At 50.9% G+C, this 24,743-nt stretch overlaps 1 protein-coding gene across 5 annotated transcripts in view; it reads left to right on the forward strand.

The window, feature by feature from the left end:
- Positions 1-24,743, forward strand: part of LOC115342529 (kazrin) — a 312,869-nt gene that overhangs the window by 274,294 nt on the left and 13,832 nt on the right. Inside the window, exon 1 of one of the 5 annotated variants that reach the window (XM_030017745.2) lies at positions 18,572-18,824. The exons of the other annotated variants lie outside the window; for them this stretch is intronic. Coding sequence (XP_029873605.1) covers positions 18,668-18,824 — 157 coding nt within the window. The 5' untranslated portion in view covers positions 18,572-18,667. Of the gene's footprint in view, positions 1-18,571; positions 18,825-24,743 lie in introns of those variants that run through there. 5 annotated transcript variants of the gene reach the window in all.

Here is a 24,743-nt window from a genome sequence, read left to right on the forward strand (position 1 = left end):
AGGATGTGTGGATGGAGGGAGGTATTTAAGCATCTAATGACACTAATAAACACGGGCTGGGATTTAGGAAGGTAGCAGTATTCAAAGGGACTTTCAGTGGGATTTAGGCACCTAACCGGCTTAGGTGCTTCTGAAAATCCTGCTAAGCTCTTAAATAGCTGCTGAAAACGTACCCTGAAGTGAGGGATCCCAGGCTTCCAGGCATCCCCAGGCGCATGGCTTACGGGGGGTGCAAATGGGGGAAATCCTCCTTGCTCCCCAAATTAGCCCCAGGCTGCCAGTAAGGAATAAAACTGAGCCATCTGCTCCGTGCCTATGAGCCTTTTCCTGAATCACCCTGTCGTTAGCTCAAACAGCATCCGGGGAAGCGGACATATTCTTAATATAAAATGATTCTTAATTTAAAAATTGATTTTTTTTTTTTCCCTCCTACCACCCTTGGCACAGTTTTTTTCCATTTTTTTTCTCAGTCCCCTACAGCATCTCCCTTTCTTGTGCTTTTTGGCTGAAGTGGAGCTGTTGCAAAAAAGCCCCAAACAAGGAGGAACTCTTGGGACGAGTTGCAAAACCAGGATTGCCTGAATGCGGGGGGAGCGAGCGGGAGACGTGAGGGTGCCAGAGATAATTGTAATTAGGGTAATATCTTCAACTGAACTTGGAAGCTAAGTAAAGAGGGTAAAGGTTGAGCTGGAAATGAAAGGTGGGACCGGATGGCTGTGGGAATTGCTGGTGGGATTTGGGAGCCTCCCAGGTGCGGGTCGGCGGTTCCTACCTGGCCCCCCAGCCCTGGGTATGGGGCTGCTTGGGGGTTTTTCCCAAAAAGGGGGTCGGAGAGCTCATGTCGGGTGTCAGCATTGCCTTGGGGGTGGTTTTTCCCTTGCTGGGACTCCACTGGAGCTGCTGTTCCCCGTAGCAATAGTCCCTCGTGCAGGTTTGGAGGAGCTTTTGCATGGGAGCGTATGCTGTTTCAGCTGCAGGAGCAGAATACAGCCAGGAAGCAGGAAAAAAATTACAATTAAACATCTACGGGGGGGAGGGGGGGGAAGGGGAGGCCTTGTAAGTGTGCTGGGACTGGGTGATTGTGCTTTGCAAGTCGGCTGCTCCTTTCCTAGCAGATCTCTTCCCGTGTTTATTCAGAGCAGCCTCTGCTTTCAGGTTAGGGATGGGTCTCGATTTGTTTGGCTCCCGTAGACCCAGCAAAGAGGAGAATATAAGCCGGTTCTTAGGCGGGTGCCGCAATCCTTCAGCGATTCCCAGGCGGGCTGCAGCGGGGAGCTGCTCTGCCCGAGGGCTGGGAGCACCGCTCCCACTGCGCTGGTGCGGCTGGCAAGGCTTGGCTGGCCTGCAGGAGCTTGCTGGGTCAGAGGAAAAAGAAAATAAGGCAAACAAGCCCTTTCCCCTCTCTCTTGTTTCATGAAGGAAGCGTATTTGATATGCAGATCGCCAAGGGGAGGAAAAAAAACCACTTGTGGAACCACAAATGCCTGGGTTTGGCATTTTAAGGGGGTTTTGTTTAAATGATATCCTAGGCAAATGAACTGGGCCATAAGCTGAAAACGGCTTGGTTTAAACCCAGTGGTATTGCTTCCAGGAAGCAGGGTTGAGCTTAGGCCAAATCTGTAGAAAAGCAAAAATGGGGGAAGCTGCTGGCGGGGGCCCGGCATTTGCTGAAGCAGCCTGGCAGGTGGCAGCCCTGGGTTTGGGGCTGGAGGGCTTTTTATCTTTTCTGTCCCTGATCCAATATGTGCTTTTTATCCGTGCCCTGGTTGCAGCTCAATTTCCCCCTTCTTATTCCCACCATGTTTTATCCCAGATTGGAAGAGAGGCTGGGATGCTGTTGGCAGAGGGGATGGCTGAGACCCCCCCCCGTCCTCGTGTTAAGCTGTTCAGACGCCCTTTGTGGATGGGATTTATTCAGGTGGGGTTTACTGAGGTGGCCTTCTGCGGGAACAAGCCTCTTACCTGCAGCAAAACTTTGTGCACGGTTGCTTATGGGATTTATCTCGCGGCGGATAAAATATTCTTTTCAAATGCGCTTGGCAAACAAATGAGCGAGGCAGAAATACAGATTGTGTTTGCTAATGGTAATGCGGTTGCCAAAGAATGTATAAACCGCTATTCGCTGGGAGGGAAATTCCTCTCTTTCATGTGAGATGTTGGAGCTGAAAAGCCCAGGATCGCAGCTTTTCCGAAATGCCATTTCTTGGTCTGCGTTTTGGTGCATGTCTTCGGGGGGGGGGCAGTTAACGCTGCTGTGCTGAAGGAGGACCCGAGTCAGCCAAGCCCTCGCTGACGCTGATTCATGGTGAGATCCTCTGGACTTCAGCAGGTCTTTAGGCAGCAAAGATAAATGCCAGGGGTCTGTTGCATGGATAGAGATGAGGTCTGTGCTTGCGTCTTTAGTGCCCCAGCCGCTTTGGGGAGAACTGCTGCTTAGCTGCATCTTGAAAGATGATTTTGGAGCTTAATCTGGTTAGACGGCATGTTCCCCGGCTCCCCGCTTCCTCCTTGGGCTTGTTCTTTCTGGGGTGTCAAATGTTTTGTTGTATTGAGGATCACAAAGTTCCCCGTCCTTGCATAGTTTTTGCTGAGGAGGAGCGATGCTGCCTGGCTGGAGGTGGGTTTTGGCCCTCGGTATTTTCCTTGGCCAGGTGCAGTCAAGGCAATATATGGGTTTATAGATGTAGTAAGGCGTAGTGGTCATTTTGGGGTTAGTGATCCCTGAGCGGAGAGGGGACTCGCCCAGCCCCAGGGAGCTGAGCATCCCGGCTGCCCTGCAGCTCCTTGAATCCACTGGGGACCAGTCCATGGGTTTCCAGTTGGAAGCAGGGTTTGGCTTTGAAGTTACTGTTTGCAGCTTTGGGGATAGATAAGAGGGAGAACTGAAGGATGGGGAGATGATTGAGAATATTCATGTGTGGAATTACCTCTTGCAAATATTGTATTTTTGGAGTATGCTTGCTTCCCCCGCCTTGTTTTGGGTGATAATTCAAAACATGTTTTTGTTTTCAAATTAAACAATTTAAATTAAAAAGGCCTCCATGTATAAAAGAGTATATTAGGCTGCATTATGTTGTTCTTGGGAACTCCTCCAGAAGATGGAGAGGGCCCAGGAAGCACAGCCTCCGTGGTACATCGCTGGCATCACAGGATCCACGGGAGCTGCTGGAAGCGTGCACGTGTGAGCTGGGGGTAGTGATGTGCATCCTGAAGCAGGCTTTAAAATCCTACCCAACTGAGTCAATACTACACATGGTTTATGCCAGGTTATGAAATTCCCCCCAGCGTGGCAGAGGTGTATATCTCCATCGTACCGGCTGTCTGTATTTTTCCCCGAATGGAGTCAAGTTCTGCTCAAGGAGCTGTTAAAGGAGCAAGAAGTAATTGTTCTGGAGAAGGTGATGGGGGGAAGCAATCAATTTGCAGCCCTTGGCGGGGCTGAGCATCCCCTTCATCAGCCTGGCACCCTCCCTTGTCCCTCCCTTGTTGTATATTGCTGAATATAAAAGGGCTGTAATTATTAACATGGTGTGTATAGGAGAATTTAGCCTCTCATTTGAGTTGTCCTAATGACGCTTCAACAACTGGTGTGGAAGATAATAGGCTTTGTGGCAATTACATAGCCAGGGAAATGCCGTACGTGAATGGTTGGGATTCAGGCTGGAAGCTGGGGTGATTTTCTGCGTTTTTGTTAACGCACAGCTGCTTTGTAAAATATTTTGGCAAGACTTGCAGAGCTGTCCATCTCAGCCGGTCTGCTTCCCCTCGTGGGGTTTGCTGCTGGCTTCCTCCGTCACCCCTCATCCCGCGTTGTGCGCTCACTGGGAGCGATACCTGTGCCGAAGTGGATGTGCTGGGCGCTGAGGGTTCAGTGTTTGGGTTATCTTTATGCCCCACTATTGCTTCTTCAGAGCAGGCATTGTTATTTGTTTCCCAAAAAAAACCCTTGGATGTCTAAAAACTAGGCTTTTAATTCACATTTGCATGCCAATGTCCCCTGCCATTTACTGAGGCTGTTGGGAATATTCAGGGCCACGGCATCATTACGTACTTACCTTTTTTACCAAAAAAATAGGAGGACTGTGTGTGCATTAGGATAATATTCTTGCAAAGCATGGTTGCAGTCCCTGCTGAAAAGCTGTTTTCTCTCTGAAAGCATGTCGTGTGTGCATGCCCATGAGTGCCTGGGAATGTGGTCCTTTGCAACAGGTTTGCAGTTCCTCTATGTTTTCCCTGCATCTTTCCTGAAAAACCCAGTATGCTTAAAAAGTCAGGTAGCAGGTAAAAGAAACTCAGTATATGCGGTTTTTTTACTCTTGTGATTTTTTTTTTTAAGCTGGTTTCATGGTTTTGCAGGGCAGGGTCTGGGTTAGGGTTGTTAGCTGCTGACCCTACATTTAATGGTTGTACGGCAGGGTGCACTTCTGCAGGTGACAGCCCCAAAATGTGAGCCTGCGGCAGGCAAGCAGGGAGGTAGGATGAATAGGAGGTGACGAGCCCAGAGCTGGTGACCCAGTAGGGTTGCAGCCTGGGCTGTGATGCTTTTTTTCTGGAGGAGGGGGTGTAGCAGGATCTCCTCCAAGCACTTTATTAGTGGATGCCCTTTTCCTTCCCATGGGTATAAACCAGTGAGCACCTTGCCAACAGCAGCTGAGCAGAGGTGAAGCCGGCCTAAGTGCAAGGAAAAACCCTTCCCTTGGCTAGAGGAGTCTCAGCTGGGGCTGGGGGTGCCGACAGGAGCATTGCATCGGTGAACGTGGGGCTGCATGACTCCAGCGTGGTCAGTGCACAGCATCGCCTCGGGTACCTGTGCAATTGTACAGCGTGCGTTATATCCCCCCTGTACTGCCTATGGATTTCTCTGGCCCTTGTTTGCTTTGGATTGTACCTTGTGCCGCTGGCACAATCAAAACTCACGATTTTCCCCGCGTGGCTCTTGAACTGCTTTTTCTCCCTTCCTCTGCAGCGGTGATGGAGCAGAGACCATGAGAAGTGGCTGGAGCCGATGCTGGTTGTCTGGTCCTTAAGTCATGGCAGCCCTTAAAATATGGGTATCCCCCCAAGGGCTCCCCTTTTCCTCCCTGAAACACAATTCCTCCAGGCATTTGGAGAGAGACTCCTGCATGTAAATCTGCTCGTGTTACTGTTACACCGTATTGAAGGCTTACAAATCCCCTCGAAGGTATAACTGGGACCTGGTGGCATTGATCGAGCCCAAGTAACAACAGCTGCTAAAGAGGGCAGAAAGGAACCTGCTCCCAAACAGATGCAATTTCCAGGGAAAAGCTGGCTTTGGGGCAAGCCCCGTTCTCCTGCACCCGGTCTTTGTCTCTTTTAAAGTTGAGGAGTGCTTTGTGTGGTACTGGTCCTTTCACAACCAGGCTTAAGGAGACAAGTTGCTCCAGGTAGCTTTATTTGTTGACCCTAGATCTAAAAAGAAAAAAATATTTTTAAACCCCCCCAACTTTTATCAATTACAAATCATTTTCCAGCAGCAGAATAGTTGTGGTTGCAATTTCCCAGGGCGACTTAACTGAAATAACTGCGTTAAGCATCGCAGATAACATCCAGTCCTACCCTATTTATAGCTGCGAAGGCAGGGGAGAGTTTCTTTTGGACTGGTTATCTCTGGAGATGCTGCTTGTGATGCCGTAAAGCTGAACTGGGCTCTCTGGGGATTTCTGGGAGAGCAGCCTGTGTTTCCAGCCCTCCTTGGGACCACAGCCTCCACCCCCGGGATGCTACCAGCAGGGACGGGCCACTTTCTGGCCAGCTGGCTCAGTTATTTGCAATAAGGAAGGGATTTACGACATTTTAACTTCGCACGTGTGTTGGTCTGGTACGGCTTATAGGTGCTTTTTGCTGTATAAGAAACCAGAGTCACAGGACACCCGATTTCCAGGTGTCTGTTCCCAAAACCACCAGTGTGTAGGTCCCGCTGTGCACTTCTGTTGCTGTATTTTGATTTTCTTCAGAATGCTTAGGGCTGCCAATGCCTGGAAGAAACTGTCTTCTCCTGGAGCCCTCCCTGGCCAGAGTTGGATCAAATAATGTCTCTCTGCCACACTTTGGAGATAAGGCAGGAGGCTGAGCAATCCTGCTGCTATCTCTGTTTTAATTTTTATTTGCAAATAGCGTTGAGCCAATGCCTCTCCGCCCAGATCAGCTTTTCTTATCAGAGGGATTATAACTGGCTCACTAAACAATATAATCCCTGTATAACCCCCAGCAATCTTCCAGGAGGATTTTGCAAGTGGGTGAAGAACAGAGTAAAATCTCTGACTATAGGATTAATTGGTATAAAGTCAAGCTTGTATTTGACCACGTGTTTGAAAAAAAAAAACAAAACCAACAAAACACAACTGCTGTCTGTGTATAAATACAAGTGACTGTATTTCAGCTTGTTTCCTCTTAAATGATCCCTCAGCAGCTCCTATACACGTGGAGCCTGATTTGTGGGTGCAGCAAATTGGAGGTATATAAAAGCACGCAAATTTGGGACTTCAGGTGTCCAAAGCATTTGCTCTTCGGGCAGTGCTGCAGGTGTGCGTTTTTTAGAGGGAGATATTCTTGTATTTATAGGCCGTGTCTTGCTGCGGATGCTCTGGGGCTGTTCTTCATCTGCATCACTGCTCCCCAGCCCCTGGGATGAGCCCGGTCCGAGCTTTGCTCCAGGATGTGCCATGCTGCTGGTCTGCAGCTCTCCTGGGCAGATGTATTCGTGCCTGGGCAGGTTCGGCAGCCCAGGGGATGATTTTGTTTCCAAATCTCTTTTTTGTTTGTTTTTTAACTTTGGAAACTCAGCGCAGAGTTTGCCAGCGGTTTCCTTGTTGCTTGCTGAGCTGCTGGTATTGAATGCAAGCGGGCAGGCTGGGTTACTAAAGAGGTTTTGGTTTCCTTGTTGACTGTTCGCTCTTTTTTTTTTTTTTTTTTTTCCCTCCAATAAAAGGAAATCGATAGCAGCGAGTGGCACCGAATAGCTGTGTGTTGCATGATTTGATTCTTGTCCCAGGAACCGGCTGGGATTATCGGTTGTCTTTGCACTTTGAATTTTAATAGCATTAACTATAGCATAGTCATGTTATTTTAAAATCCCATCTAAAGTTGCCTTTGTAACGCAGAAGCAGACACTGCTTGGGTTGTGCTTTTCTCCTCCCTCGCCTGCAGAAATCACAACCGGAATTAAGAGACAGATTTTGAAGGTTAAAACTTCCCAGATTGTTTCCCTCTCAGTTGTCATTTTGGGATGGTTTTGTTTTCTTTCCGATTGCATCAAATATTTGTAATCCTTCGGGGACTGTGGTGCGAGGGTGAATCTAGCTCAAAAAAATAAAGGGATTTTTTTTATCCTTTCTGCAGCATAGCTGGGGGAAAATTGGTGAAAAGAGCAGTTACCGAACGCAGCTCAACTTGGCGAAGGTTGGGGCTGTGCTCTGTGGTGCCTCTCCTCACGCCTCTTCAATTGGGTATTTGAAGCATTGCCTGAGACTTTTATATTTAGAAATACTGAGCTGTCAGATGGAGACCCTTTCAGCCAGCCTGATTTTAAGATTTTTATTTTTTTTTTCTTCTGTTCTCGCAGGCGGTCCCTGGGGAGAGAGGACTTGGCTAGCGTCCTGTCCCAGCACACATAAGACACAAAAGAGCTGAAATTTTAAAAACCTCCCTGTCTTGCTAAAGGAAAAAATAGCTTTGAACAATTTTGAGTCTTTCTGAGTGCACTCTGTGTGGGGTGTTGCGTGTCTGGTGTGTGAATGACCAGTTATTTCTTTAATTTTTCTAGTTTTAAACCTAATCCCGGGGTCATTACTGGGTGGCAAGCATGTCTCTGGCTCCAGGGGACTGTTCCGAGTCATCCTTAGAAACTCTTTATTTACCATGCCGAGGGTTTAAGGTACGGTGACCAAATCCCTGGGTCTAACCAGGTTGAATCCCCGCTCGTGGAGGCAGTTGTGCCGGTCACTCCAGACTTTGGTGCCTGTCACTGCACGCAGCCTGGCTTTCCCCAAAATGCCTCTTTATTTCATGCCCCCCTTGCAAACACCCCGTGCCCAAGGCATCTTGCAGACAGAGCTGGGCATCCTTTTCCCACATACACAAAGTTAGATGTATTGCATTTGCTCCTTCGTGGCTTATTTTTCCCCTCCAAATCCCCAAGTTGCTTTGGTTATGTTTTTGTTATTATTGGCCTGATCTTTTCAGTTCAAAAATATTTTTTCTGGGGCAGTGCCCGGTGCCGGGCACAGCTCGGGAGAGGTCCTGTGAGGGCAGGGTAGAAAAGGTGCATGACATTGAAGCCTTTATGCGAGTAAATAGCAGGAAAGAACATCTTTTTTTGTCTTGCTCAAGTAACGCCTTGAAAACCCGTGCTTGAATTATTATTCTTGATCGCATTTAGTTTTGAGTTAATATGATTGCTTCTTGGGTACCTATCTCCTAGGATCATTTATTACTATTTTCATTTTCTAACTCTAGCTGTTTTAAAACCATGGTTCAGGTTATAAAGTATATTTGGAAGAGATAAGGGTTCCTTTTATTTGCTTCGCTTTCTGAGGAGTACATGGGGAAAAATGCAGCAGTCTTCTATACTGGGGTAGTGTCATGAACTTTTATTTATAAGCTGAAGGCTGAGATTTTCATGAGTTCATTTGAGTTAAGAAACTGAAGGGGGGGGGGGGGGGAAGGAAGAATCCAAACCCAATAAATACTATTGAGACTTGTGACAAAGTAGTGAAAATTGGCAGCTCCAGTTGCTGCACATCTTGCTCCAAGAATCTCTCTCTCCTCTTTTCCTCTTTGCTCCCTGCATAAACTCCTGTTCCACCTTTCTTCCCTGGTGCCCCTTGTCCTTCCCTGGTGCACGCTGTGCCCCAGCGCTGATGCCAGGAATATCAAGGATGTCACGTCGGAGCCAGGATCCCTCCCCATGGCAGTGTCGCCGTCCCCAGCCACCATCCCATGCAAGGGCAGCAGGACCCATTAAAATAGAAAGGGTATCGAGGGTTTTGCACATTCACCCTATAACCTTAACTAAGCACTGGGATGCCTCCTGGGGAGCTTTGAAAGGCGTTTAATGCAATTTAAAAATCAAACTGATCCTTCAGCTGCCTGTTTCTAGCCATGGTGCAGGGTTTGGGTTCATCAGGAGCCGGGTGTAAATGCTGTGTTTTCTTGGAGCTTGATGTTCTCGGCCGCTCTGTGCTCACCTGGTGCTTTGTTGCTGGAGGAATTATAATGCTTGACCTCCCCAGGCTTTCTGCGTGTCCAGATAAAACATTTCAGAGCGTGGCTTCCTCCAGAAAGCATCACTAGTTTGCTTCGTCTAGTTGGAAATAAAAAATACAAGGGTTTGTTTCTCTGCTTAGCTGGGTTGCTGCGCTTCCTCGTGTGCCCGGGATGCAGTTTTCCACCCTCCCTGGTGGTACCGATGCTGAGCTCGTTCTGTGGGGGTCCAGCCCCAGGCTCCAACCCATGTGTCCTCAGCCTGATGCTGCCAGAGCCTGGCCTTTTGCTGCTGGCTTTGGCATGCATCTTCTGTGGCTTCTGCTGCTCCCTTTGGGGTTTTTTAAATTATTTTTTAAAATTTTACTTTTTTTAAATTTTGATTTTATTTTCCCAGGCCCAGGTTTGCCTGGTGCGACGCACTGATAACTTTGTGAGGGCAGCTGCCTGCTGGCTCCGAGCACTGCGGTGCGAGCTAAGATTAATAAAAGGCTGTCACTTTTATTAACTTTGCAACCTAGTGCATTATTTAATTCCAGGCAGGCACCAAGTGCAGCCCTCCAAGCTTCAAATGGCTTTTTCTGCCTTTGTGCATGCGTATAAAATAGATGCGCAGCAGGCGGCGTTGCACCACCCATCGCAACACTCCCATCGAGTAATACTGCAGGTATTTCAGAAAAAAGCATATTTTTGGTAGCGGTTGGTGTTTGCCTCCCCATTTTCAGCCTGCCAGTACCGATTTGGGGTCAGTTTGGTCTTTTTGTGGGGCTGGGGTATATTCGTTTCATTGCAGGCAGGTATGCCGTGATGTTTAGTGTGGTGGTAAAGTTTTGGTGAAAAAATGGCTGAAAACCTTCAGGCCCTTGATTTTTGTTCTACACCTCCTGGCAGGGAAAGACAAACTTTGCTGCGAAAGAAGTTTTAATAAACATAGTTTGGAAGTTCAATAAGTGACGCATAAATACAATATATCTCCCTTGCTGCTTAGGCACTTGGAAAGACCTTCAGGTTTGGGTTTTTTTTATTTAAAAAAAAAAAAGGGCAGGGGGGAAAGCTTTTGGGAACAGGGCTCCAAGTCACTCACGGAGAGGGGCTGCAGGGCAGGAGTGGAGATGCACTGGGGTTGCTGGGGAGCATCCCGGTTAAGCGTGACATGGGCTCAGCCTGCGAATTTGCCAAGATGAGCGCTAGCCTTTTAAATCGATGCTAGCCCCTTTAAACATCAGAATTGGGGGCAGTTTTTCTGCTGTCGGCCCCTAACTTGCCGTTAAATTGATGGGCTGTTTTAGCAGGGAGAAAGCTGCTCTGTACTACCCTGCACCGTGCCATCCGTCTCCTTGCTGCAGTGCAGTTATTTTTATCTATTATATATTGTTCTCGGTAGAATTATTCTGCCCCCAGCCTGTAGATAAGGGCTGTTACTAAATGAATTTGAGCTCTTCCTTGAAGGTTAAATTGCTGCCTTGCAAGTTGGTGAGTAAGGCGAGGAGATGCTTTCCTTCCTTCCCCTCCGCAAAACATGTGGGCTTCAGCCCTGACCTGGCAATTTTGTCGAGTGTTACTTGAAAAAGGTGAGTATTGTACTGAAATGCTGCATTTAGTCCTCTGCATTGGTGGCTCTTCCTGAGCCCTTTCTTACTAAGGTGCCCACCTGAGTGTCAACTCCCGGGTGGGATCGGAGGCGGCGGTGCAGGGATTTTAAGTCACAAATTTGGGAAAGCTGCTTGTAGGCATCCCCGAGAGCAGTCCTGTAGGATGCAGGTCACAGCCAGGGGACGTGGCATTTTTGGGTCCCCCTGAAAAATGAAGTGGCAGCTCGTAACCCCGCCTCGGAGCAGCAATTTGGCAAAAAGTGCCTGGTTCTTGGTAGCACCGTCATGGTGATGCTGGTCCTGCAGACTGGATTAAGCCTGGCCCTGGTGTTTGCATCTTCTGTGGGCGTGAAATTCATAACTAATGGCAGCGATACGGCTGCCGATCTTGTCCTGAGACTCCCCTTCCCAAAGCTTGGCGTGGAAGGATGAGGATGGAGAAGTCCGTAGGAAAACATACAGAAAACTTGACTGCCGACTGCTCTGCCCAGAGGTTAATTTTTCAGTTGGCAAGTGAAATGAGAGTGTATTTAGTACTGGCTTTGCTGACAAGGAGTGGGTTGGCGACTGGAAGGCTGCCTTGGGATACGTCGGATGGGTAATATTAGGACTTGCATCCCTGGAGGCTTTGCCTCGAGTCCTGTAGTTATTCCTCCGTTATTATTTATAACTCAGCTAGAAGGGGTTGCTCACTTAAATGAACCCAGCAGGACGGCAGCGTCGGCCCCATCCAGCTCTGAGTGTCTGCACAAACCTCCCTGGCTCCAGCCCCATCGCTCCATCACGCCGGGTGGCTGCGGGGGATGCGGGGATCCGGCCCCGGCCGAGCATCCCTCCGCGGCACGGGGCGATGCTTTCTCTGTGGGTCCTTTTGGCGGTGGGCCGTGTTAGTTAACAAGCACGGCTGCCGCAGGTTTTTAGAAGCTGTTAGCATAACCATTAACTCTTCCTTTTAATTATTCAGGTTGCCTCTTTTAAATTTCTTTTTTAAGTGGAGCTAATAGGCTTTGCAGAGGAGGCTTCCAACCACAGCGGTTCCTCCCTGGAGGAGCTCTGTTTGTGCATCGCCAGCTAATCTCTTTTCTTCATTATCCCTTATCTTCTTCTAGCTGATTAATTGCTTTCAATTGATTTATAAATATTCTGTTGATACACGCAGCGGACAGGAGGGGAACGGGATGTGTCCGGGCACATGGGGTCATTGATCCAAACAGCCCCCCCCCGGGCTTTCCTAACCTGCATTGCAAAGCCCAGCAATTTCAGCCAGGCTTTATTCCCTTTTTTTTTTTTTTTTTTTCTTTTTTTCTTTTTTTTTTTTCTTTTTTTCCAATTCCTGCAAGCAACCCAAAATTGCGCTGTAGCATCACTTTGAGCCTGTGCCCATGAACGAGCCCTGTTGCTTTTCGTGGTCCCAGTTGAATAGCTGTTGGGACGCTGGGCACAATCAAGGGCATGCTAAGGTGGGTTTTGTGCTTTGCCAGCTTCACTAGTGGGAAAGGAGGTGCCGGCGCGATGCAGGTTTCCGACTCCATCGGTGCATCACATCCACTCCCAAATCTGTATCTGACCGCTGCGCCTGGCCCCAGAAACGTGCGCGGGTGAAACGCTTTTATCTTGCAGCTTTGGGGCTGCGGGAGGTGCAGCTGGGGAGGCAAGCGGCGTGTTGGGTGGTCTCTGCCCGACCTCCCCTCCATGCAAAGCCTGCTCCCGTGCCTCGCGCTCAGGGAGCGGCAGGTTTGGGGAGTGAAGAAATGGGGTTTGGGTAAGGTCTGTCCGTATTGATAAATGCAGCAGGTTGCGTGGGCAGCAGCTTAGCTGGTAGCAGGTGTCGTAAAAAGATGTTTTCTACACCGAACTCCCTAATATGCATATATATGTATTGCTGCAGTGGTTAATGAAGAGGGATCATTAGAATTGCTTATTTGAAACTCTCTGGAAGCTAAAGGGCAGCTTCAAAAAAATAAAAAAGGCAGTAACATCTGGTTAGTAAAGATAGTGTCCAAATTTGGAGTTGAGTTGCCTACCTTCAACCCCATTAAAATCATGCATGTCATTGAGGATGCAAAGTGATTTTTAGAAATGGGAGCACATTTTTACGTATGGATAAATTATTAACCTTTTCTGGTAGGCTGGCTTGCTTTTTTTTTTCCCCCCACTGTTATTTCTGTGCATACAGCCCATTCCCTGCCAGTGTCTCCATGGTCCCTGCTCCGGTGGGCTGAGCTGGGTGGCTCTGGGGACACGATGGCCCTTGGTGGCCTCGCGGCGACGTTCTGGCTATGCAGCGGGTGAGATGAGGTTTTGCAAACTTCGACAAGAAAATGTTTCCCAAAGTTTGAGACCTGCCATGCAGCTCTGGGTTTTGTTGCCGTTTGATTTATTATTATTTTGGTTTATTATTATTATTGTCCTCTTTCACCGTAAAGTGGCTGGTGGCACAGGCACAACCTCAATGTATAGCAACCTAATTACGTGTTGCTAATGAGAGACTGCCGATCGAGCGGGCTGTTTTAGCAGCCCAGGCTGCCGCTTTATCCTCTGTTTCGCAGGAGTTGTGTAATTTCTTTGTCATCACATATGGTAATATATTCGCTGCAGCGTGACATAGGATGAGGTTCAATGAATAATGTAAAACCCAGAATAACACTGAATCTATATTAGATGTGCTTTTCCCCCCAGTGTTATTTTAAAAAGGAAAATATTGATTCTTGTGGGCTTCAGCGGTTCAAAGCTCTCGGAGAGCCCACGTTTCGCCGATCAATACCCAAGCCGAGTGGCTGGCCGTGCCCGGTCCCCTCCACGGCCGCAAATGTCCGGCTGTCGGTGCCGTCCCTCACCTCCCCGTGCGCTCGTTAGCGCTGACGAAGCTGGGGAGGGCAGGAAGGAGTCGGTGACGTTTGCCGCTGGATCCAGATGTGGCAGGAGCTGGTGCCACCCCAGGCAGGGAGCTCCAAAGGGCGCAGCTGAGGTTTTGGGTGCGTGGCCCATAAGTGATGTGAATTTAAACTGGCAGCGAGCGCAGAAATGACGATTTGGGGTTTTCCTTCCCTTCTAACCGCTCTCTGAAGCAGAGGTGCTCGTTGCCCGGGATGGAGCAGGGCAGGCTTTTTTGGGGTTTAGGTAGCAGGTGAAACAACCCTCCCCAGAATACATATTTTTTTTTTCCCCAGTTACTGTCTTTGAATGCTAATTAGGATGGATAATTTCTATTTTTTTTTCTTTTTTTTTAACCAAATTCCTCCTATTCTGATCTGTATCATTTATTTTTGTGGTCTATTATCTTAGTCTCCTTGCAGCCTTTTAGCATTTGAATGAAATATCATAAGGAACCCAGAAGTTGTTAGGCATCAAGTGTCTGTGATGATAACCATCATTCTCATGATAAAATACAAAACACAATAGAAATAACTGTGATGAGTTCAGGAAGCTGTACCAAATGAGATTGCAACTGGGAACACGGGAACAGCACCATGATGTTTGCCCTTTACTCGTTACTTTTTTGCCTCCTCGTGTTGCAAACAGCTTTTGCGATGCTATTTTAAAGAAGGGGTAAGTCACTTTGTATGGCCTGGGTAGGGACATAAAAAAACCAAACTTTGGATTTTTCTCGCCGTCGAGGCTTGCTTTAATCATGGCAAAAACTCTGGGCGAAGCACGTGCAATTGTTTGGAGCTTAAAATACTCCGGCAGTGCTGGAGGAGGAGGAGGTGCCAAGCGGTGCCAAGTTCCTGAATGAAAATTACTCTTACCGCCTCTGTTTCTGGAGCCAGATCTATGTTAATTAATCCTTCGCCTCACACGTTACATTTTGCAACCTCGCCGCCTTCGATTCTTAACTCTGTAAAAGCAGACGGAGGCTTCCTGAAGTGCCTCTGAAATTCCCAGCCGAGCGCTCTCCTTGGTGACAACGCCAATTTGTCACGAGTGAAATGTTTGACAAAAATGTGTCATTTTAGAGAAAAGTTTTCCTTGAAAGAAAAACTGGGGGGAAAAAAAGAAATTGGCTGTGTTTCGAAACATCTCCTTGCTTCATTATCTTTTTTCTGCGAGAGATGGGGATGGGGACGGGAGTTTCCATGGGTGCGGGGAAATGTTTTAGCAAATTTTCCTGGAAGTAGGTGGCGTTTTGGCGCAGGAGATGTCGTACAAGGTCTCCCGATTTTTCTATTCCAGTCGATGGGTTTGTGGTTTTTATGGACAGCTCTGTTCTCCGGGTCAAATGTAGCTCTGCAAGGACCAGCTCCTGTCCAGAAGTGCATAAATGTGTCGCTGACCTTCTGTTGAGATATTTCTCACAGGGCTTAGGTTATTCAGCAATCACTGCAGGTGTCTGTGCCTTCAGCGCAATAACATACATTGACATCCATATGGTCAAACTGTATTTAATCAACCACCAACTGCCATGAAGTGTTTCGGTGAGAGCCGTATGTTTTTGAGTGGCGATGCTGAAGTCGAAGTGCTTCTTAACCCCAACTTGACTCTCCACCACAAGTCTCTGGTGGACCCTGCCCATGTAGGTGATGGTTGGGATTTTCAGCCCGACCATGGAGGAGTTAGGAGGTTTTGGTGGTGACCACCCATAGCTGGCTTGCTCCAGAGCCGTAACCCTGGTGGGACCTCCGAGCCCGGGAAGCCGGAGATGCAGGTTTGTCCTCCAGAGGAGGACTTGATGGACAAAAATACTTTCCCCCCCGGTCTCGGCTTCCTCCTGGCCGGCGTCCCCTCCCCACCCCACTCCCACCCTTACTTGGCCCCAAATGGCAGCACCTCGCGCCCACACCCACGGACAGCGATAAAACTTTGCAGTAGCTGTTTATTTTTTGCAGTTGCAGGATGGCAATATTTTGGGTTTGGGTTTTTATTTTATTTATTTCCTCCTTGCACTTCCAGCTGCGGGGCTCACAGAGGTGCAAGAGGCCTCGCCGAAGGACACTTCGGGGGGATGCCGTCCCTTCGGGTGCACCGCAGCCTCCGCCGTGTCGTCCTCCTGAATCAAGCATTGAGCTTAAACTTTAAGCAACTCATCTCCAAGAAGAACAGAGCTCAAACAGCTAGATTTTGCTGGGTTTTGTGACGATGACTTTTCCCTAGAGGTTACAAATCAGCTTGGGGTCGTATGGAAATCCAAATTTCAGGTGCTGGCTCCAATACTGACCTCTTCCCTCCGCAGCCTCCCAATTAGGTGCACTGTGACCCTGGGGAAAGCCAGCTCTCGTTAGGGCCGATGCTGTCTCCGGAGGGGACGCTGTACGAGCAAAGCTCCCTGTCATGTCACCTCCCTCCTGGCAGCAGCCACCACCGGCACGCAGTAGCGGGGTGCTCTAAAGCAGGGAAAGCAAACCCAGACCCCAACCCCAATTTAACCGCAGCCGAAAGCGCGCCCGCTGCCCGACGCAGGGACGCGCTCGCAACCCGGCTGCACCGCGCAAACCCAGCCAAGGCGCGCGCCGCCTTTTAATTAACCAGCACCCGTTTTTCCGTGCACCTTCCAAAGGGGTTTTTCATTAAGTGGGAAGGGGCAGGGGAATTCCCTGCAGGCGGCACCGCTGGGTTAAAAGCGGCGGTGCTGCGCTGTCGCCGCAACTCCCGCCGCGTGCGTGCGAGCGATGGGGATGAGGACGGGTGCTGCGGGTGTGAGTAATGCTGTGCGTGGTCCACCATTAGTCAGCAGGAGTAAAGACACGAACCCAGCCTGGCCTTCCCGCTCCCTCGCCGGCTTCCTCTGCCAGGGAGGAGCGCAGCGGGGTCGGACGAGGCTCCGAGGAGCTGCTCTTGGGGAGCTTGGGGCTTGTGCAACGCCTGTGACGCAGAGAACCTCCTCCCTTTGCTTTGCTTCGGGGACGTCGCTGCTCGCACCTTCCCGTGCCGTGGCAGATCACGCCAAGAGGTGCACGGTGACTTCTGCGCCGTGCTCGTTTGTAAAGCAGAACTCGATGGGCAGGTGCTCCCAAACCCAGCGGTGTTTTCCTCGCGTCGGGGTTGCTCCGGCCGCCGTGGCGTCCCCGCCGCATCGGGAGCTGAGTCGGCACAGGCGGGCGCGCTCCGACTTGATCCCCAGGGAGGGGAGTTGTGCAAACAGGGAGCGATGGGAGGTGACGCGGCGGCCAAGAGCGGAGCTTTTGTGGGTTTCAAGGTGCCGAGGTTGGCGATGGCAGGAGTTGGGGCAACGGGGGCATCGCACACCCCGGCAGCGATGCTGCGGGCGGTGCCGCGGCATGCACCGGGGCTGCCGGCAGCGCGAGCCGTGTCAGTGCCGGCCCGTTGCGTGCACCGGAGTTTGTTGCAATGAGAACCAGGGCTTGTTGCAAAACAAAACCAACTCCCTCCCCCTTCCCAAGCCGCTGGCGAGGAAGCGGCAGGGGAGGGAGGGGAGCAGTGCCCGACAGCGGGGCCTGGGGCCGGGGAGGGTCACAAGGTGGGTAAGGACCTGGTTTATTGACCCAGGCTCGCTTGGTGTATGAGATGGCCGTGGCTGTATCTTTTCCTAGCCAGGGATGGCTCGCTCCTCCCACGGTTACACTCTGTCACCCACTTCCCAAAAAAGCCCATGCACGCAGGGTGTGCCTCAGTTTCCCCATGCCTAAGATGATGCTGCTGTAGGGCGGGGGAGCTGGGTTGGCGGTGGCTGGCAGAGGCTTTGCATGCTGGGCGCTATTGGAAAGCAGAATATGGTGATTTTCTGTGGTGGACTATGTTTTCTGAAGTTTGTGCAAGTGTTGCCCTCCAGGGTAGAGCGAGAGGTGCGTGCAGGCAGCATGCTGGGAGCTGCCTGCAAAGCATCCCCAGGGCCGGTGGCCACCCAGCCCTGAGCAACGTGTGGCCAGGCAGTGTTCATCTAGGGAGGATAGCAGCAAAGAGACAGGTGCAAATTTGTAAACCCAAAGTGCTTCTGCCCGGTTTTTCATCTCTTTGGTGGGGTGAAGAAATTTTAAAAGTGGGGCTGCTGTGGAGGGCTTGGAAACACGTGGCCCAGGCAGCTGGATGAAGGCAGGTACCAGTGCAGCGTGTGCCATAGGGAGCAAAAAAGCAACATGAGTCTGCTTGGGATTCAGAGAGTTTGGTTTTTCTGGTGTACGTTTATGCGGCTTTTATTATAGAAAAGCAAGTGGCCCCTACTTTCTCGCTGGGTTTTGCCGTGTCCCTGCTCACCGCATCCCACCAGCTCCCCCTCTGTGCCCTTCCTCGCTGCGGGTCCAGCCCCGGTGGTTTGCAGGGCCGGCGGGGTGGGGGGGGTCTGCCACGGTGCTCCCGCAGCCGCGGCTGTCGCGCAGTTGCAACCCGCCTGGACAAAATAAATAACGACTGCATTGCAAGAAAAAATACCGCGTCTGTTCCCCTCGCAAGGAACAGCTAGCACGAGCTGCGCGCCGGAGCCGGGGCCGCTTCACGGCGCGCTACCTTCCTCGCGCCTCAGTTTCCCCACCGTGCTGCCGGCGATGGCTGAACGTTGCGAACGGAGCGGCGGCCGAGCCGGTGCAGCTGGGACGTCGCGGGCGTTATCCGTCGCCGCCTGCTCGGTGGGTGGCGGCGGGAGCGATGGCCGGCGAGCCGGGAATCATTTCCGCCGCCGGCCGGGCTCCCGGTTCCTGCGCAGCCCTCTGCTCCCGGGGCGGCGAGGAGAACGCTCACCCGTTCCAGGCCCCTGTCCCACGCACCTCGGCTCGGCGGCGGCGGCGGGCAAAGCCACTCCTCTGCCGGCGTCACATCGGGCCGGGGGAAACTCGGCGACCGGCGAGAGGTCAAATTCCCGGCGCAGGTAGCACCCGCCGTACTTCCGTGCTGTGCCGGGGAGGAGCCTGCCCACCCGGGGACCCCCCGACCCCGGGGACCCCCGACGCTGCCGTTCCCCCGCCATGAAGTCGGAGCAGGAGGAGAGCAAGCCGGGGACGTGCCGCTGCGAGCACGGCTTTCCTCCGCGCCCGGCCTATTGTTCGGGTCCTTGGGGACGGCGAGGGGCGACGGGGGACGAGGCTCGCGGCAGGGTGCTGTGCCCCTGCGTAGCCCACGCAGGTAAGTTGGGTCCTGGGGGTGGTGGTGGTGGGGGGGGGTCCCGCCGCCTCGCAGGGCGGCACTGGCGGGGAACGCAGCCCGGCGTGCATTTCTTTCCCTTAGCTCGCTTTGTGCTGTTGTAGCTCGCTTCCTCCTGGGAGAAACAAAACAACGCCGGGCAGCTGGCCGAGCGCGCCTCGAAGCTCGCCGGGGCCGCGCAGGAGGGTGGCTGCGGGTTGTTGTGCTGCGTGTGTTCCCCCCCCGCCACCCCGCGCCGAGGGCGAAGCTCAGGGCAGGGGCGAGGGGCTTCGGCTCCCCCGCGGCGGTGGGGAGGGCGGGCGGGCGGCTCCCCGCGCCCCGTAGTCCATTTTGTCTGGCGGAGAAGTTGGAGCGCGCCGGGAGCTCGCGGAGGGCTCCGCGGCCGGCTTTGGGGGCCGGCACGGAGGTCGTAGCCCACCGGCCGGCTGCTTTTAAACCCCTGTGTGCTTTTGAAAGCCTTTGCAACCTCCAGTCTGCCTCCTTGAATCCTTCCCCCCCCACCCCCACCCCCGACCAGCGTGCACAGGAGGTTTATATCAGGTTTTATTTCTTTACATCCGTTGTGAGACACCCACCAGTGTGTGACCAGGGCAGCCGAGCGAGCGGGCTTCAGCTTGCTGGCAACAGTCCTTTGCGGGTTTTTTTGGGTGTTGGGGGGTGCCAGGACACGGGGGGAACTTTGCAGGCAAGCGGTCTCTACCCGATGGCTGCGAGCGAGACGGGTGCGAGTGCGGGTTGATGGTGTGCGGTCGGGGCGTATGGCTGGGGGTACTGTCCTGGGGCTGCGACCATATGGAACTGCCAAGGCTGAGTTGGGGTCTAACTTGGGAAATGCTCAAAAATGGTGTTTGTAAGGATTTACGCACATTGGGTGAAAGCTTTAACCCAAACTTGCTCAGGAGTGTCCGTACCTGTGTCCAGGCATGACAGATTGCTCGCTTGCTTGCAGCATCACAGCGGTAGCAAGGGATGAAATCTAAAGCTTCCTTCTTTAAAAGATGGATGTCTGGAGCCAAAATTGACTTTATTAGCCCAACAGGCTCTGCAGTGCGTGCCTGAGCACCCCGGTGCCCACCCAGGAGGGAGCGGTGGTGGCCGACAGCTCCTCCGAGGTCACGGAGCACTGCGGTGCTACGGGAGACGCTGTGCCCGGGGATGTAGACGGGATGCGCAGCAGCGGGACTCGGCTGACGGGGTGCGATGGACAAATTACGGGCCCTTGTGCTTATCCCCTTGAGGAGATGATGGGGTTTGGTTTTGAGCCGCTGCAAGTCCATCAGGGTGTCCAGGTGGCAATGGGAGAGGTTGGACATGTTGACTTTGCACCAGCAGGTCCTGGGCAGTGGCGGTAATTGGGTCTTTTTGCAAATCCAAGTGTATTTTGAGCTGACCGAAATGCTTTCTTGAGCATGACCCATGCTCCGCAGAGAAGCTGGCTGTTTGCACGCCGGGGGGGTGGCAGTGGTTGGTCTCCCTGCTCTGCCCCAGGCTGTCACCCAGCCCGGAGCCCAGCGATTTGTGCTTTTCCTCCAAATTACTCCTTGCAAAGATGTGCTGAGAGGGGAAAACCGTATGTCTTGCAGGCTGTTTGGGGGGCGAGTGTTTGGTTGAACCTTGCTGCAAGAGACTCAGGTCCCAAGTTGGGGAGCTACTTAACGATCAAAGGTGATGAGATGCTTTTTAAAATACTAGCTTGACTCATCCCTAGGGCTTGAATCATTATTTTCTTCAAATAATGGTTTATCTTGTGACCCTTCTGTTTCCCATCCCAGGACAGAGGTGTATGTACATATGTGTATTTATATGTGCATGTGTATATATCTATCGGTCTATCTATCCTGGGCCAAAGCTCTGCAGGAGGGAGGAGGGACGAAGGGTCGCACCGTGCTTTCGATGGTTGAGGATCTCTTAGGTGATGCCGTTAGCACAGAGACTTTGCATTTTCCCATTTTGCCCCTTTTTATCCCTATTTACATCTCTGTGCAGGGCCTGTGACATCACCCTTCAGGGTGATCCACTGCTGATTTTAAGCTCTTGGTTCACCAGCGAGGCTCTTCTCTCTGCACACTGTTGGCCACCGTTGCTGATACGCCGCTGCTCCGACCCAGGGCATGCACGCTTGCATCTTCTGGCCATTTTCCTGCTGATGTCCTGGATTAAAAAAAAACCTTGCCTTGTGCCCAGCAAAGCAAAAACCATCTTGCCGGTAAACTTGCAAAAGCGGCACAAAATGCAGCTTTTCACCGAAGATACTAATTTCACCAACATAAAGCTTGTCGTTTATACTGCATTCATTTTTAATATGTACCCTCCGAAGACAGAAGCGCGTGTACAGCAATTGTGTCAGCTGAGTTACATGGGAAAAAAAGGGCTTTTAAATGGATGTTTTTAAATGGATGCCTGCTCCAAGACCAGTAAAAGGCTTTGCTGCTGCATGGCTGGTGGATCTGCTGCTGAGAGCAGCCCAAGATGGGATTCGCAGGAGCGGGAGTGGAAACTTCAGCCCCAAATGCTGTCTGGAGGTGTTCACCGCAATTTAAAAAAAAAACATCTTATTTACTTTGTCTGTTAACACTAATCAGTACTTAAAGCATAAAGGATGCAGAATCTGACAGTGCCATGGAAGTTTGATGCTATCAACTGAAATATAATTAAGAGCCAATTATTTTGGTGTTGAATGGTAGTTTTCGTCAATTAGTCTGGGAAGTGTTTAAATTGCATTAATTTCATCACTGCCCACTTGCGGCAGATTCGGAAGGGGCTGGAACGAGCCAGTGTGCGATGGGGCTCGTCTGCACGGGGTGATGCCTCCTTCCCCCTGGGGGGTCAGGAGTTACGGTGCACAGACAACACCCCCCCAAAAAGGTTAAAAGAGGAGGTAAACATAAAAAGGGGCAAAAATGCTGGGGAAAATGTGCTGGGGAAGCTTTTTGCATCAGGGCTATTGCATTTCAGAGGCAATTCCTAATAACAAATGTAACTTTGTGCCCTAATATAGCAATGCTTGCAAGGTTGAACTGCAAAAAAAATTTTAAAAAATTATTCTGTTCTCTGGATCGTGTTTTGAATGCACGTGGACCCCCTTGTGCGGGGCCCTGAGCCCAGGTCCCCGTTCTAGAGGGCTGATGCTCGCTTCAAGCCACGTACAGCTCCTTCATGGCTTCAAATAGAGGCACAGACCCAGCCAGCTCACAGGGAAGCGTATGGGAATCCCCGCCGAGCCATCTGTATGTGGAAGAAATGGAGGCTGAAATGAGGTGTCTGAATAATTGGCCCTGTTTTCCTGGTTATTGGAACTTTTCTGTAACAATTGTGAAGAGCTGCCTGTAAATCGCACTTTTTGGGTTGTTTATTTAGGTGCTTAAACTTGGCATAGCAGCAGGGATTTTTACCCCTCCCTGTTTTAAAATGAAGTGAAAATTTCCCGTTCAAGCCGAGTCATTCTCTTAATGCAATTTATGCAGATAAAATGGGCTTTCTCCTTAGGACCTTCTTGAGCCAGAGATGCCAGTTAAGACGGGATGGAAACTTGGAGGAGAGTGATGGCGAGCAGATGCTGGGTGTTGGGGCTGGGGGAACTGCTTTTGGGGGGGAATGATTGTGTTGGTGTGGTTTTAGTGGATGAGCGCTGATGGGCTGGGGAAATATCAGAGCAGGGTGAAAATCCTCTATGCAAATGAGGGTAATTACAGGTGTAAGGCAGCATATGGGATCACTGCTGCGGTCCAGCGTCAGTCCTCCTGGCAGCAGGTACTATGACGAAGCTTGATATAATGTAATATATAATTGCGTTAAGTGGTTTCCAAAGAGAACTGAGGAGAGCAGGAGATGCTGTAGCCCCCATTGCTTTCCTGAAATGCCAGCTTCTTTCCCAGAAAACCCTTTAAAAACTTGCTGGGAAGAGTGCTGAGGGTTTGACTTGCCTTGAAGCCCCTTCCTGGTTTCTACAGCGAAAGCATCAGCGGCAGCCCCAGGAGGGAGTCGGGAAGAGAGCAAGGACTACAACGCTTTGTGATGTGTTACAAGAGCTGATGGCATGTCTTTCGCTGTTTGAGCCTAGCAAGAGGTGTAGGGTTCTTCCCCTCAAACCTTGGCTGCATGGATTGTGCTTTGCAATTTTTATATATATATATATCTATATACAAAAAATGGATTGTGCTTTGCAATACATATCTATTGCAAAAGAGATATATATTGCAAAAATAAATACATGCTGCAAAGCACAATCCGGGGTTTTTTTTGTGTGTGTGTATATATCTTAAATTATATATATATGTGTGTATATATATATATATATATATATATATGTAAAAGCAAGTATCTTGAGTATCTGGCTGATCCCGAGTTCAATAATTCAGGTTTCTCCGTAGGCTTTGGCTTGTAGCCGAAGCTATGCGTCCAGCAGCCAGTGGTGTGGGGAGCGTGGTGCTGCACGCTCCTTTCCAGATTGCACCTATAGCTTCTTATAGATCTTGGATTTTAATCTTTCAGTAGTTTCTGCCTGTATCGGGAGCCGAGTACTAAGTTGGGGATTAAATTGCCTTGCTGCGTGCTTCGGAGGAGGAATGCTTTTGAGTTTTTTCGCCATTTTCTAACCGGGACCAGAGGGGCATAGCGCAGTTTTGGGGAAGCTGTGTTGTGCAGCACTTTATAGAAAGGAGCTTTGTAAAAATCAGCTGCAAATCTGCTTTTGGGCCCTGCCAAAGGACTTCTCCGGGATTCTCTGCTGCAGTGATCCCCGCTGGGCTGCCCTTCCTCGGGCTTGTTTCCCCTCTCCCCTCCCCGGAGGGGTCCCCGCCAGGTGGGGATTTTTTGGGTTCCCACCGAAATGCTGCAATTTGCAGAAATCCGTCAGGATCGGTTGCCCTTGCACAGACTGCCCTGCCTTAATCCTCCTCTGCCAGTTAATCATTTGCCAGGGAATAGCCTGCTGTATCTCCTGGGCGAAGCAGTTTGTAATGAAAGGTGAAAGTGAATTATTGGTGGGGAAAAAAAAAAAAAAGGTGAGCAATTAGTGGCAGCCACTGGTGTTTTGGGGGGTTGCACGGGGCTTTCTGTGGCCGGGGTAGGTGCTGGGTGGGTTTTGCACAGTAAATGTTACACCGTGTACGAGTCCCTCTCGTTGTGTCCCCCCCCCGGGTTCCCAAAGGCTGGAGGGGAAACACTGCATTTCTGCAGTCCCTGGGGAAGATGACTTTGGCCTTGGCCGCCTCTCGGTTCCTGCTTTTCGTACGGATTTCAGGAAAGCACTTTGGACTGCGCCGAAATCCCCAGCCCGGAGCTCGACTGTTCCTCGTTAGTGACTTTATTGCTAAATAATTTACAGAATGGGGCCTTGCCAGTTTTCATACGGGAAGCATTTCAAGTATGCAAACCAGATTTTATGCCTTCCTGGCGCAGCTGCTGGCCGGGCCGGGGGGAGCCGCCTCTCCCCTCGCCCCGTCCTGCCGCCGGCGTCACCTCCTCGCTTCGCAAACGGTGGCGGAAAGGAAACGGCCCGGCGCGTGTGCCGGGGGACCTTAGCAAAAATAAGGGGAAAACCCACTGTGTTTCCTGCTCAGCCGCTGTTCCCCAGGCTTGTCTGGTACTCGGTGGCACTGGGGAAGGGATCCCACCACGGTAACTTGGAGAGGGGGCATTTATATTTTATTTCTATTTTCTTTTTCCAGTAACTGTAACATGCGTGCTGAGGGATTTGTTGGTTTGGTTTTTTTTTCTCCCCGTGGCCAGGGGCATGGTGCAAACCTGGGAAATTAGTAAGCACCTTTGGATGAGTAATGGGTTTTCTCCCGCATGTTCTCAAAGGGGGTGGGAAGCCAAGTCGAACTGTTCACACGCTCGCGTGAGTCATTTTGGATCACGGTGTCTGGCTCGTGTGCAGGGTTGCAGCGGCGCATGCAC

The sequence above is a fragment of the Aquila chrysaetos genome, chromosome 6, assembly GCF_900496995.4.
Source record: "Aquila chrysaetos chrysaetos chromosome 6, bAquChr1.4, whole genome shotgun sequence".
NCBI lineage: Eukaryota > Metazoa > Chordata > Aves > Accipitriformes > Accipitridae > Aquila > Aquila chrysaetos.